Source organism: Balaenoptera physalus (assembly GCF_965194825.1).
Source record: "Balaenoptera physalus genome assembly, chromosome: 1".
NCBI classification, from domain to species: Eukaryota; Metazoa; Chordata; class Mammalia; order Artiodactyla; family Balaenopteridae; genus Balaenoptera; species Balaenoptera physalus.
In genome coordinates, this window is record NC_138882.1 from 10427377 (window position 1) to 10441644 (window position 14268).

General features: G+C 37.9%; 1 protein-coding gene across 1 annotated transcript in view; it reads left to right on the plus strand.

The window, feature by feature from the left end:
• LOC309644460 (uncharacterized protein) overlaps positions 1-14268 on the plus strand; it is a 377358-nt gene that overhangs the window by 281484 nt on the left and 81606 nt on the right. The window contains exons 7-8 of the mRNA XM_082428192.1: positions 11970-12127; positions 14167-14232. Of these exons, the coding sequence (XP_082284318.1) occupies positions 11970-12127; positions 14167-14232 (224 nt within the window). The remainder of the gene's footprint in view (positions 1-11969; positions 12128-14166; positions 14233-14268) is intronic.

A 14268-nucleotide genomic window follows, 5' to 3' on the forward strand; every position in this document is an offset into this window, starting at 1 on the left:
ATGCAAATAATAGGTATCCAGAATATAATTTCATCTAGAATAGTTTTGGGTAGCTTAATTTAAATAAAAATTGCTGAATCGTTTACCCCCAAACTGTCATACAATTATAAGTTTCCATCTGAGATTCTCAGAGATGCTGTTTGTTTAAGCCCAGCATCTTTTGGCTTTGTTATACATTTTAACAGATAGTGTCCCCACGGCTTGTCAATAGAAACATGTCCTACATTAATGTGGGTGACCTCACTAAGTTCCTTTGCTGTGTCTTGTACAAGTTTTATGTGTTGCATCGGGAAAAGCAAATGATTGCTGAGATGAGTAATACAGAACTTCACAGGTTAATCAGTCTTCCTATTCTGGAAACAAAGCCTTACACGCATGGCTCACTGACACCACAGTCTGCAAAAGGAAGTGTGGAGCTAGGTGTCTGCAGTCTCTGTTCAACATGCGTGTCCCACACAATCACATGGTCCTTATAAAACCACCTGTATCCGTTCTCATACACCACGTCTCGCCGTTGTGTTGATCATTACTGACAGCTGCTCTTTTTTTTTAAGCTTCTGAGCTCTTCTGTGGCCATGTGAGATGTGGTGGGAAGTAAAGTAAATGCCACTTGAAAGGGAATCATCCCCGATATAACTTTTATATACCATCAAAAAGAGTTACTCGATTCTGTATCCATGTCCTCCTCTAGACTTGGAGTTCTTTGAGGGTAGAGCTGTTTCTTATCTACTTCTTCGTCACCTCCAGCACAGGGCCTGAAAGGTTGTGAGTGCTCAGCGAGTGTTTATGGGATGAATGTTTGGAGAAAGAATGAAGCAATCAAGGAAGTGTATATGGGAGGTGAAGGAAATTAGTACCAGTCCCACAACCAGTGCATCACTTGACAACTGTTTGCTAAGGGCTTATCTGTGAGCTGTGGTCTTCAAAGAATGCAGAGGAAGTATGATAGAACAAGCTCATGAAAGCTCACTTTTTACCCAATTTAAAATGAAAGGCAGTGGAAACAGCAAGTACGAGGAAAAAGAGTTGTCTATTCTCCCCTAATTCCTTTACCGAGTGCTGACCTTGTATGGATGGTCTTAGATCGTTGAATCCTTGTTTCTTCACTTTATCCATTATTCTAGAAGACAAAACTGGTGGTTTGTTTGGCCTTCTTAATGCTTAAAAAAATAGAAAAAAATTCTATTGATACATCAATATTCAGATGTCTGTCTATTCTTGAAAAATATCCAGCAATAGTGAGCCAGCATTTCTGCATAGCAATGATTATCTGAACAGGAGCTGCAACTGTTAAGTAGGGCATGTGGATAATATTTGTAGGCTGTCACTATATACATTTTGAGGCACATGGAACTATACATTCACAGTTTGCATTACACACAGAGGTTGAAGGATTCTTTTTTTAAAATTTATTTTATTGAAGTATAGTTGATTTACAATGTTGTGTTAACTTCTACTATACAACAAAGTGATTCAGTTATACATATATATGTTATTTTTCATATTCTTTTCCATTATCACAGGATATTGAGTATATTTCCCTGTGCTATACAGTAGGACCTTGTTGTTTATCCATTCTGTATATAATAGTTTCCATCTGCTAATCCCAAACTCCCACTCCTTCCCTCCTCCACACTCCTCCCCCTTGACAACCACAAGTCTGTTCTCTGTCTGTGAGTCTGTTTCTGTTTCATAAATAAGTTCATTTGTATCATATTTTAGATTCCACCTCTAAGTGATAGAATATGTTATTTGTCTTTCTCTGTCTGACTTAACTTCACTTAGTATGATAATCTCTAGGTCCATCCATGTTGCTGCAAATGGCATTATTTCGTTCTTTTTTTATGTCTGAGTAATATTCCATTGTATATATATATGTGTGTGTGTGTATATATATATATATATATATATATATATATATATATATATATATATATATACCATATGTTCTTTATCCATTCATCTGTCAATGGACATTTAGGTTGTTTCCATGTCTTGGCTATTGTGAACAGTGTTAGGAGTAGGATTGCTGGGTCATATGGTAACTCTATTTTTAGTTTTTTTGAGGAACCTCCATACTGTTTTCCATAGTGGCTGCACCAATTTACATTCCCACCAACAGTGTAGGAGGGTTAAGAAGTCTTAATTAAGTTTAGAATGAGAGGGCTATGGAGGGGGAGTAACGCATGACTCATCTTTACTTTAGCTATGTACCTCAGCTAGGTATAACAGAAACGGCATCAAATGTGGGTGTGTTTTGGTTTTGTTTGTTTGTTTGTTTTACTAAGTTTGCCACCACTTAGCTGTGTCAATGTCTCTAAACACTTTGGACCTTATTCTGTTCATTTGTTGAATGAGGTCACTTGATGGTCGCTAAGACTGCTTTCAGTTTTACCATTTTCTGATTTTTTAGTTGACAAGCCAACAGAAGTGGAGTATGAGATAGGAGAGAAACCTGTAGAGAGAGGAAGGAGAGGAAGAAGAAGCAAACCGACGTTGAGGTCCTACTTTCCAGCTGCTTTTTTGCATTGTCTCCTTTAATCTTTACAAACACATCCTGAGGTAGTTTTATTATCCCCAGTTTATAATAAAAAACAAGGATGTGACGTTCAAGAACACATAGTAGAGGCAGAATGTGTGTCCTGGTCTCTTCGATCCTGAACTTAAATGCTTCCAACCATCCCTGTTGATTGGAGTGCCTTTCCTCCATGAAAACTGTATTGGTGATACATCAACTCTGAATTATAGGATGAGATTTAGAAGGCTGTGAAATTTTAAATGATAGAACAAATATGAAACACCTGGCATGAATCCAAGTACATAATAGGTGCTTAATAAATATAAATCCCATTCCCTTTTGACCGCCTTAAATAAAGAAAACCATTATATTTGCAAATTTGACTGGGTGAATTCACAACCTTAGATACTTAATGATTGAAAGAGTTAATAACAACAAAATAAGAGTTCTTTCCATGGCAGAGACAAATATTATATATCTGTATGTATGTATCCGTAAGTATCTATCTATGCATTTGTCTATCTAAGGACATATACCCCTTTGAGTTTCAAGAGTTGAGCTGGGGGCACAGCTTATTTGTCAAGTAATACAGTCGCTATTTTATAGTCATTGAGCGGAATCAACCTAACTCACTGTGTGTCAGCAGAAGTCATCATAAAAAAGAGAATGCAACGTGAATCTTGGCTTGGTGGTTACTAACAGACTATAAAGAGCAATATAACAGATCTCTTTGGTCTCCAAGTACTAACACAGACTGAAATAATAAACTGTTCTGTTCTTTGAAACCAGGAATGTCTTTGGGAATCCTGGAGCAGAAAAGAAAACATCTCTGTAAGCTGATCGAGCCCGAAGTGTTGCCAGATAGAATTAACTCAAGTAACATTGGCCACAACTGTACCATTTAGCCCGTTTTTGCTATCACAAAACATATATTTTGCTTTGCCCTGGTAAGCTTGTAGCCTAAGAGAATTCATTTTTAGTGATTAAGAAAAATTCTCAGAAACAAAAAAGGCCTCCTGTTGAATGATAATGAATAAACTTGAATTGATGGCAGGTTGTAGGATGAAATGAGGAGGCAAGGGCCAAGCAGAGATGTTGTTAATTGGTTTGATGTGAGTGGGTGGTCCTGCTTCCATATGGAGAAGGGCATGCGCTAGCCTGAGAGAGCTCCCTGCCCACCTGCAGGTAGGCAGGGTGTCAGGAAAGCAGCGGCGAGACCACACACTTGTAGTGGATTTGACCTCGCCCCACACGCAGCAGAGTAAATTCAGAACCAAAGGCCTCTCATCTTCATTGCCTGTTTCTATTTGTTTGGTCCTATAATGCGGAAAGAATTCTTAAGATTTAGAAGGGATAAACATCAAGAATTTAGAACTGTTCTGTAACTTTAAATAATTTGCAGTCAGAGCGCATCTAATTTGATAATACTCTACCCTTGAGCCTGTGATGCCAAAGGAGAAATGCATGTGGTTTTATTTTTGTATTTCATTTAGCTTAAACCTAAAATGAAATGCGCTATTGTTTTTTTAGCCCACGGAGGCCCCATAATCAATGCAAAATCCTACACCGCTCCCTCCCCACGCCCATCCCCTCCCCCATCACACTCCTCTTTCTCTTTTTGCAAAGATATGTATTAACTGAACTAAAGATCTGAAGTATTTTACTATTCAGACAAGAGTATTTCTCACATGGTATGGCTATCACAAGGCTTTTGAACTAATTTTTTTTATGCCTATAATTTCTATAATTCCTGACTTTACAAGCCTGATGTAGGCACAAAGTGGAGGACTTTAGAATTAGAACTTTAATGTAAACAGTGCCAAAGAGATAAAAGAGGATAGAACTTCAGCGGCTAACTGTTCATCCTCCTATACACTGGCGATGTTTGTTATCAGCAATGCCACTCCCAAGTGTTCTGAGATAGAGCCACCAAAAGACAGATTTCTCAGGTTTAGGTAAGAAAGTGGATCCTGGCCCAAGATAGCGCATGGATGAGTTCTGTTTGGAGTGAATGTTATCGTAAGTGGCTCTTTGTTGACTAACCAGTAAGAAGTAGAGTTGTTCCCTGTGTGTCCTCTGTTATCATTCAGACAAAATGGAAGCCGAGAAAGTAGGAATGTGGAATGTTGAAGACGATTGTTCTTTACTTTGTAAAAGATAAGATTTTACTTACAGTAAAGTGGTAGGTTACAGACAAGTAATAGGGAGTGAGGCCGAAGGCCTGTCATGCTGACGGGGCTATTAAATGCCCTCTTGGTAGCCAAGAGCCTCCAAGACTGACAGTCTTCCTCTGGAAACTGTGATCACTCTTCTGTAGCATTGGAAATGAGGAAAGCCCTGCTGTGGGAAGTGGTTTCTCTTCCTTTTCCCTGTGGGTAGTTGTGGGGTCAGAGCATCTGGAAATCAGCATTAGAGATATTTGTGCACACACTTCCCCAAATCATATTTCCTCAGTGCATCCCATTGGGGTTGGGGTGGAGGGGAGCTTATTCTCTATGTCAGTTCTAGGGTTTGGGAAAAGGGGTCTGGAAATAAAAATTATGGACAAATTAGAAGTGGAAGAAGGGAATACAAATATGTTTTAAACTTCGTTTGTGTCAAACACTGTGCTCTTATCACAGTGTCTTATTTAATTTCCAGATGAGGACTGGGGCTCAGAGAGATTAGGGAACTTGTCTGAGGTTGCACAGCTAAAACAAGCAGAAGCAAGTTTTGGACCAATATCTGTCAGCTCCCAAAGCTTACACTCTCTCTACTTCATTATGCTGAATAGCAGGATACAGAAAGAGCTGAGAAGCAAAACCATTCTAAATGATCATCTTTCCTGGTTGAAAAATCAAGCAAGCAAACAAACAAATCTTGTTTATGTTGTTTCATTTTGTATAATGGCTTGCTTAGAAAGAGATGATGAGCAAGGCCTTCCTGATAAAGCTACTTCTGTCTTTGGCTTCTTGGAGACATTCTTATAGTAAAGGGTGTCTGGGAAGATATGGAAGCCCCTGGAATAACTATTATCACAGGTATAGCTTTGCTTCCTGGGGCTGTGAGGTGACTTCCAGTTTGGAAGAATGCCTGGAATGATTATATACACACGTACGCATACAGCTATGTCTATATGTCACATGATCATATTATATATAAGTTATTTAGTAACCTTTGTATTTTAAAATATCTTAATCAAAAACCCTGGTTCTAAGTCTAGGATCCCATTCTGGGCCATAACTAAATAAATAGATTTTGAGGGTAGTTTAGAGCAGTTCTTCTCAAACTTCAGTGTTGCTAAGAATCACCTGTGAGGTTGTTAACAGCACAGACTCTTGGGCCACCTCTGAGTTTCTGGGTCAGGACGTCTGCAGTGGCAACCGAGATTTGCATGGACAGCAAGCCCTCACATATCCTGATGTTCTGGTCCAGAGACCACGCTCGGAACAGGCCTGGCTGAGAAAGTGAGCAGGGCAGTAAAGAATAGGGACAAATTCTGAACATTTTCTTATTGGTATTCAGGCTTTGTCAGTTATGGGCATGAGATTAGAATTCATTCTTTTTCTTTGATGATTTCTTGATTCAATTCACTTCGATTCAGGAAATAATTTTGAGCATTTTCTCTCTGTTCCAAACATGGTACCATGCACTGTGGGTGAAATTTAATCTTAATGCCTTTAAAGAAATAAATGCTAAAGCCTCTCACATTGTTCTAAGCTAGAGCTTAAAAACAGGTAAACAAATCTTCATCACAGTAATGTAGAGAAGGAAGAAAAATTAAGAGATAATCTACTACAACGTCACTTATGGGTGAAGACATGTTCCAGATAAATAACTTGTCCAAGTTCATACAACTAATTGTGGACCTGGCCTGGAGTCTAAATTCTATATTTTTTATAAATAACTCAGAACCAAATTCTATGTTGGATTTTGGAAAAAAAAAAGTTCTTTCTGAGAAATGCGGCTGAGATGTATCTTTTCCTTTCCATTCCTATTTTACCAACTCTTATTACCTCACGTGAATTATCACATTTGTTTCTTGCTGTTCTACTTGCCAGCTCTCTCCTGCCTGTAACTCATCCTGCACCCAGTAAATTACTCTTTTCTCCTATGTTCATCGTAGATCCTCATTCTCTTGTGAATGGAACTGCAGGTTTTCCGCCCAGCTCGCAAGGACTTCTTTTCCAGTCTCCACTGTTGTTCTTACTGTTCCCCACCATGAACTTTCTGCCCAAGACCAGTCATTCTCACCCAGGCATCATCAAACGCTGTGAATTCCTAACCTTCGCTCACATGGATTCACCAGTTCAGAAGGTCCTTCCCATCTCTCCCTTATATAGGGAATCAGAATAGTGTTGGCTTAGAGCATGGTCTCTGGTAAGAGACAGATCGTAATGAAATCGCAGCTATGGCCCTTGGACACCTTAACCTTTCCAGACTTTCTTTGGTTTCTTCATGTAGGAATGGGGCAGTAGCAGCCACTTACTCGTAGGTTTGTGGTGGAGATTAGGGGGGTGGAGATGATGCAAGCAAAGGACTTTACCTGGTCCCTGGCATGAAGTGAACACAATGAATATCCGCAATTATTTTTAGTTAAACACTGTTAGTCATTCACATGTGTCTCACTTTGTTTAATTTACTTTTTTCCCAAATCCTTCTTAAATTTATAACTTCATTAATACCACTTTGCTCCTAATGATCTATTTTCCTCTTTTTAAGAAAATATTACTAAAATTGTCTGGACTTTTTCTCGTAAGTGGACAGTAAACAATTTGATGATAGGGTCAAGAATCCAAACACTTCTCACTACCTTCACTGCTACCACCCAGGCCAAGCCACCATGGCCTCTCACGTGCTGCAATTATAGCTTCCTAACTGGTCTCTCCCCTTCAGCAGTGACCCTGAGACACACCAGCTGGAATAATCATCCACCGTAAACAGATAATTTCACTTCTCTGGTCACACTCCTCCAACGGCTTCTCACCTCACTAAGAGTAAAGATAGTGTTATTCAAGGCTTCGCCAGACCCTCACCCCTGTGCCCTCCTTCCCTCTGTGACTGTGTCTCCTGTTACTCTCCTCTCACTCTCTTTCCCAGGCACGCTGCTCACCTGGCTTTTTCTCAGACCCACTAGGCATCTCCCCGCTCAGAGCTGCCACTCATGCTGTTCCTCCTCCTGGATATTTACAAGGCTTCCTTCATCATCTCTCAGAGCTTTGCTCACACACCACCTTTTTAGTGAAGCTCTCCCTGGCCACCTAATTTAAAGCAATGACCCCCCTACTCATAATTTCTAGAGACTTTCCCTGCCTTATGCTTCTCCTTAGTATTTTTCAACATATAGCATATTGTATATTTTTATATATTTTATTTATTGTCTGTCTCCATATAATATATATATTTTTACATATTTTTTTAGTGCTAGGACAGATAAGGCAATCAATAAATATTTTTTAAATGTTTATATAACTAAGAAAAAAATCTTACGTCAGTAAGCACAGGACTAGAAACCTACAGATACTTATCAGGTTATAGTGTCTCTTTGTGTGTAAATCCATATTGAGTTTTTTTACTTCTATAAACATGTCCTCATCTGGCCCATATTCATTTCCCATACATATACTGGGTGCTTAAATCTTTTATGTATACTGATATTATTTCATTTGATCTTCAAATATATGCAAGAATGATATGTGTACTTAAGTTATAGGAATTTACTCAATATATGGGATGGCCTCTATTGGATTGAGGATGAAATAGTACTTTAAAAATTGTAATCTGTACCTTTCTTTAGAAACTCAAAACAGAAATCTCAATTAGGAGTAATTATTAACATATAGAATCAATATTATATAGAGTAATGATTTATCCTAATTTTTAAAGTCAGAGAGATAAGCGTGTATGCCTAAGAATTTAGAGGATAAAACTGAAGTATTTTTTTAATTCCTGATTCTGTGTACTTGCTATCTCTACATTTCTTCTTCCTTCTTCTTGTACTTGTCTGCTTTTTCCTCTTCATTTTCCTCTTCTTCCTCCTTTACCATCTCCCTGTTTTCCTCCTGTTCTATAGATGATTTTATTTTACTTTTTCTTTTGGCCATGCTGCGTGGCTTGCCCATAAGCATGGTTGTCACCCAGTGTGCTTCCTTTTTCTCTAAGGGAGACTCCTTACCTGTTTTCTGCCTGCTTTTTGTTGTTGTTGCACACTGATGCCTTCACATTTTTGTTTATAAAAATGTCTGTCTTGAGTTTATGATTGTTATCTGTAGGAGGATCAGTCCCACGCAGGTCACTCCACCATTAGGTTTCCAGAACAGGAACTTTTCTCTGTGTGCTTTTAAGGTATACTCTTTTTCTCTGGTCTTCAACAGTTTGACTAAGACATGAGTAGGTGGGAGTTTTCAGAATTATTCTGCTTAGAGTTTGCTAAGATGTTTAGTCTGTGGGTCAGTCTTTCATCAATTTTTGGCCATCATCTCTTCTTGATGAGCTACTTCTCTATTTTTCTGTTTGTTTGTTTTGTTGTTGTTGTGTTGTTCAATTCTCTCTCTTCTCTCCTTGTGAAACTTCAATTATATGTATGTCAGAAAGTTTGGTATCACCACATAGATCTTGGATATTCTGTTCTTTTTCTTCTTTTTTTTTTCCTTTTTGTGCATCAGTTTGGATAATTTTAATTGATCTGTATTCAAGCAAATGGCTTTTTAAAATCTGCTGTGTCCAGTTTTCTGATTAGCCATTGGATAAACTTTTTATGTCTGATACTACATTTTTTTCTTTCTAGCATTTATATGTGTTTCTTTTTTGATAGTTTCCATCTTTTTGCTGTAATTCATCATCTGTTTTCATATGTTGAATGCCATTTCCGTTAGACTCTTTATAATATTTATTGTAATATTTTAAAGTCTCTGTGATAATTCCAACATGCCATCTGTGGGCTTCTTTCTCTTGACTATGTATTGTTTTAAACAGATCATTTCTTCTCACTTAGGATGTCTCAAAATTCTGGATTTTATGATGGGATTGTGAGTAAAAGAACAGTACAGACTGAAGTAATATTATTTACTACCCCCCTTCCCCAAATCAAGCGTCTTTTTTTCTGTCAAGCCTCTAGACTGGGCGGCTAAGTCGGTATAATCTGGTTAAAGTCAGCTGTCTCTACTCTGCTGTAGCTTCAGTAAGTTTTCGATCACCACTGGCTTCAAATGTTTTGAAGGTTGGATCAGGACTTTCCCTTTGATAGGACTTGGATCTGAGCAAGATCTCAAGGCTGTCGTACACTTTATAGCCAAGTTACTTTCTGCGCCCCGGCTGCTAGATTTTTAATTGCTCAGAGGGCTCTTTATTTATTTATTCGCGCTCTTAGTTTTCTGACCCTTGGGAGATCTCTCTTCCTCTTCCTGCCTCACCATCAAACTTCAGTAGTGGTTGCTTGCATCCACTGAGAGCCTGAAGTGCCTCAGATGGACTTTTCTTGCCAGGTCCCCAGTCCTCAGCAGGCTGCTTCTCTTAGGAAGGCCCTATGTGCCTTGCCCTGTCCACAGCTGTACGTCCATGTGCAGGAAGGTCTGTGGGGAAATGGCGGGTGGGAGCAGACTTGCTCTGAGGCTGGGGCCCCTGGGGATTCTAATTCATCACGCCAGCCCTCACACGGTCACCGAGAGGTAATTAAGAGTTTGGGTAGGTTCTTCTTACTCTAATCTATGGTAGTTTCCTCCTTTTTCTACAGCATTCCTTCATGGAGGAAAGCAGTTTGGTTCACTTCTCTACCAGGAAGGGCTCAACACTTTTTGGAATTTGTTCCTTTAAGTTTCTTTCCTCAACTCTCTGGTTATTTTTAACTATGTTTTTGTAGCTTATGCAACGTATTCTCATTAGGGCTGGCCTCCTGTGACTTTTTACATGCTTCCTTACAGCACAAGGCCCAGTTCAATTTAATGTCCACTACAAAATAATTTAATAAATGCTCTTACTTGAGTGGAGTTAAGGTAAAGATTGTTTTAAATCCATAAAAGATGAAGGTTAATTTTACTGAAGTTCTTTATGGTCAGGGAACATAATTTTGAAAAATCCATAGCCTAGTACAGAGTTAAAAATTTGTTTTGATAGAGAGAAAAGGATGATAGGAACAGACTACTAAAACTTGTAAAACCAACAATGGTATTCTTTTTTTTTAAAGAAATATTTATACTTAATCTCATTAAATAAGAATATATATTAAAACATACATATATATATGCATATGTATACATATACACTTATATACATATACATTAAATTCCTTAAAAAGGAATATTTATACTTCATCCCACTTAACATTAATACACACTCAGTATAAAAAATCAAAAGGCATAGAAATATGTAAAATAGAGTTAGTATTTCTTTACTCTTACTCTTTAAAGATGATCACTGTGGACTTTTTGTATATGTATTTCCAAACTTTTAAATTATCTATATACAGAACTATCTAGATTTTAAAAAAACAAAATAGAAATCACATTAAGAATTGTGCAACACAATGTATTTTAGTTGACGTATACGGACAGATATCATTCCATTATGCATTTTCCTAACCAGTTATTTTCTCCAGAAAGCATCCCTAAGTATGGTGTGTTAAGCAAAATTTAAAAGAAATTCTCAGTTATTTCATTTTTCCAGAGTATCACTTAAGCTCACCCAATTCTGTTCCTTATTGTTACCGTTTCCCCCGTTTCTCAAATGTCTGACACCCTGCACCAGCTAATGCATTTCCTTCCACCAGTATGCCAAACTGGTGAAAATGTTAGGAATTACACTGCCACCTTGTGCCAGAGTCCATCTGAGCGCCACTTGCCATCCGTGAAGGGGTTCTCGTTGCCAACTGAGGAACAAGAGATTCAGCTCTAAAATCCTATCTTAGTATTTATTCGTAGACAACACATGGCAGTCATCGCTTGCAACAGGTTGGGTCTCTTGGGAAGCAAACCCTGTGATGGAGATGAGCATCCACGGTATTTATTAGGTAGTGCTCTTGGGAGAAGAAGGGGCAGGGGTGAAGAGGCAGAAGCTGACCTGTGATCAGTCTCAACAGTGCCTTCAACAATGGCTTTATTTCCACGATGGGCTTTGGCAGCCTGGTGACCGTATGAATTGTCCTAAGTTGAAGCAGCGGATACCCTGGAAAAACAGCATGAAATAAACTCTACACAGAAACAACAAAATACATCACGCATAATCCTTTCCCTTTTTTAAATCAATTTTTTGAACCTTCTGGTAACTATCAAAGGTAACCAATGAGCACGTGCTATTTGTTTTGTATAATTACTAACTCATGATTTTATATATGTATAAGATCTGTTTCAGGCCTTTCCAGTCATTTCCATTGATGCTCAAACTGTTCCACAGATTAGCCAGTGGGAGCTGCTCTAATTGTTTCCTCTGTCTCTTTTCTTTGACATCTATAATCGTTGATAGCTTTCTTGCTTTTCAGCACAAGGTGCCAGAGATCTATTCAACATATTTTCCACTCAGACCTGGAATCAATCAGTTTCACAAGGAGGAAAATTAAGTTCTGAGACCAGAATCGAAGGCCCAGGAGTGGTCATTGCTACTGATTTGTTTTTGCTTCTGGAACTGCTCAGTGAACAGGTATTTACATAATATGTATTTTTAAAATAAGATAAATAAATGAAGGTAGGTGTCTTTGTCAGCTCAGGCTGCTATAACAAATACCATAGATTGAATGGCTTAAACAACAACATTTATTTCTCATAGTCCTGGAGGCTGGGAAGTCCAAGGTCAAGGTGCCAGCAGATTTGGTGTCTGGTGCGAGCCCGCCTCCTGGCTTGTAGCTAGCTACCATCTTGCTGTAACCTCACATGAAAGAGAAAGAGGTCATTTCTCTCCTGTCTCTTCTTTTGAGGGCTCTCTCTTGTGACCTAATTACCTCCCAAAAGCTCCGCCTCTAAATATAAATTAGAGCTTCAACAAATGAATTTTGGGGGGAAACAAACATTCAGTCCATAACAATGAGAATGTGTATATTTTAGAATAAGAAAAAAATTGTGTATCCAAAATGATATTTCTATTTCAAATGTATGATTACTGTGTATTAATTTATTTGTTTTTATGCTTTTCTTTCCATATTTTCTTATATTGAAAATCTTGGTGACATGACATACACCTAATTACTAGTTTGATTTATCCTAAACCATACACATATAATAATTTCAAAATAACAATACCAGTGTCTTTAATAATAAATCTACTGAATGCAGCCTGTGATTTATTTGTGGTAATTTTTATCCTTAGGATATATCTCACTAGCGATGGACTGTAAAAATATTGCATTTTAATTATTCTTGTCTGTGTGTTTATGTCAACAATTTGTTATGCAATTAGATTCTTTTCTTTTTCATTTTTAGGAATTGCTTAGCTTTTTATTTCTGAAATAATTATACTTTTTGATTACATAAAGCTTTTACAGGGTTCCCTAGTAAATATATATTTGGACGTTCAGTTCCTTTTTCTGTTTCTTGCCCCATAGTAACCATTTTTAAATAGTTTTTGGTTTACCTTTCTACTGCTTCAAAACACAGGTAAATTTATACTTTTATTCCCTATTTGAAAGCATTTTTTTAATTTGAAAATTAGAAGGACTTTAAAACATAGTCATTTATTTGCATGACCTGGTCGTGTAGTTAGACAACTATATCAGATAGAAGATTGCTTTATTTTGTACTAATATAGACTCAGAGAATAGGACTTCTAATTAGAAAAAGTAAGTATTATGAATCTGTAAGGAAATGTATTGGACTCTTATAATAAAAATAGAATATGTACTCATATTCATATAGTGCTTTTCAGTTTATATAGCAATTTCACTATGAATTTATTAATCTGATTTTCACAATAATCTTACGACTCTATCTCCACTTTACAAATCGGAAACTAAGGGCTGGGGACAAAAATGCTTTGTCCAAGGCCTTGCCAGTTACTTGTCAGCTAATTCCTGACCGAGGTAGGGGAAGAATTCGGCCTGTCTGCCTCCAGTCCATACGGTAATGAGGCTGCCTCTCAAATCACTTGCAAATACATATGGAACACTTGTGTCTCAGGCTGTGTCTTCTGTAGCTGTCCTAAGTTACTCCAGGTAAGTTCTCGAAGTAGGAAACCCTCTATTCCCTTTTTGAAGTTTCACAATACAAAATAACATTGTCATGTCTCTGGAAATGTCTGTATTTTTTGAAATCTGTGCTATGTTGCATTTTTAAATGGTTCCTGATTTCACAAGACCACAGAACACCCCCCTTGGGCACCATCCCCCCCGCTCCTGACTAGGCCTGAAAAGGTGTCAAAACAGTAAGACTTGTTATTGTTAAAAGCGTGGGTGAATGCACTTCATGGCAGCTTCAATAAGCAGTTATTTTCTTGACATAAACCATGCTTGAGAATTACATTTGGTTTAGATGGACATCTGTGATGTGTCGGAAGCCAAATTTTGAAGATCAATTGTATTGTAATTTGATTCAGTCAATCCTTTAGCAACTTAACCAGGCCCTAATTAAAAAACAAAACAAAACAACATTTACTGGTAATATTTGCCTCATAGAAAATTCACCCATATTTAGTTAACAGACTAACAGGAGAATCCACAGCACCTTAGAGTTGCTTCCGTGTGTTCCTAGCAACGAGAAACCATGACAGAGCACGGCCTCAGCCGGAGTCTTCTGCATTTTCTCATCTGCAATGAGGTAAGTTGATGTGGAGATAAATGAGTCTGAGATACA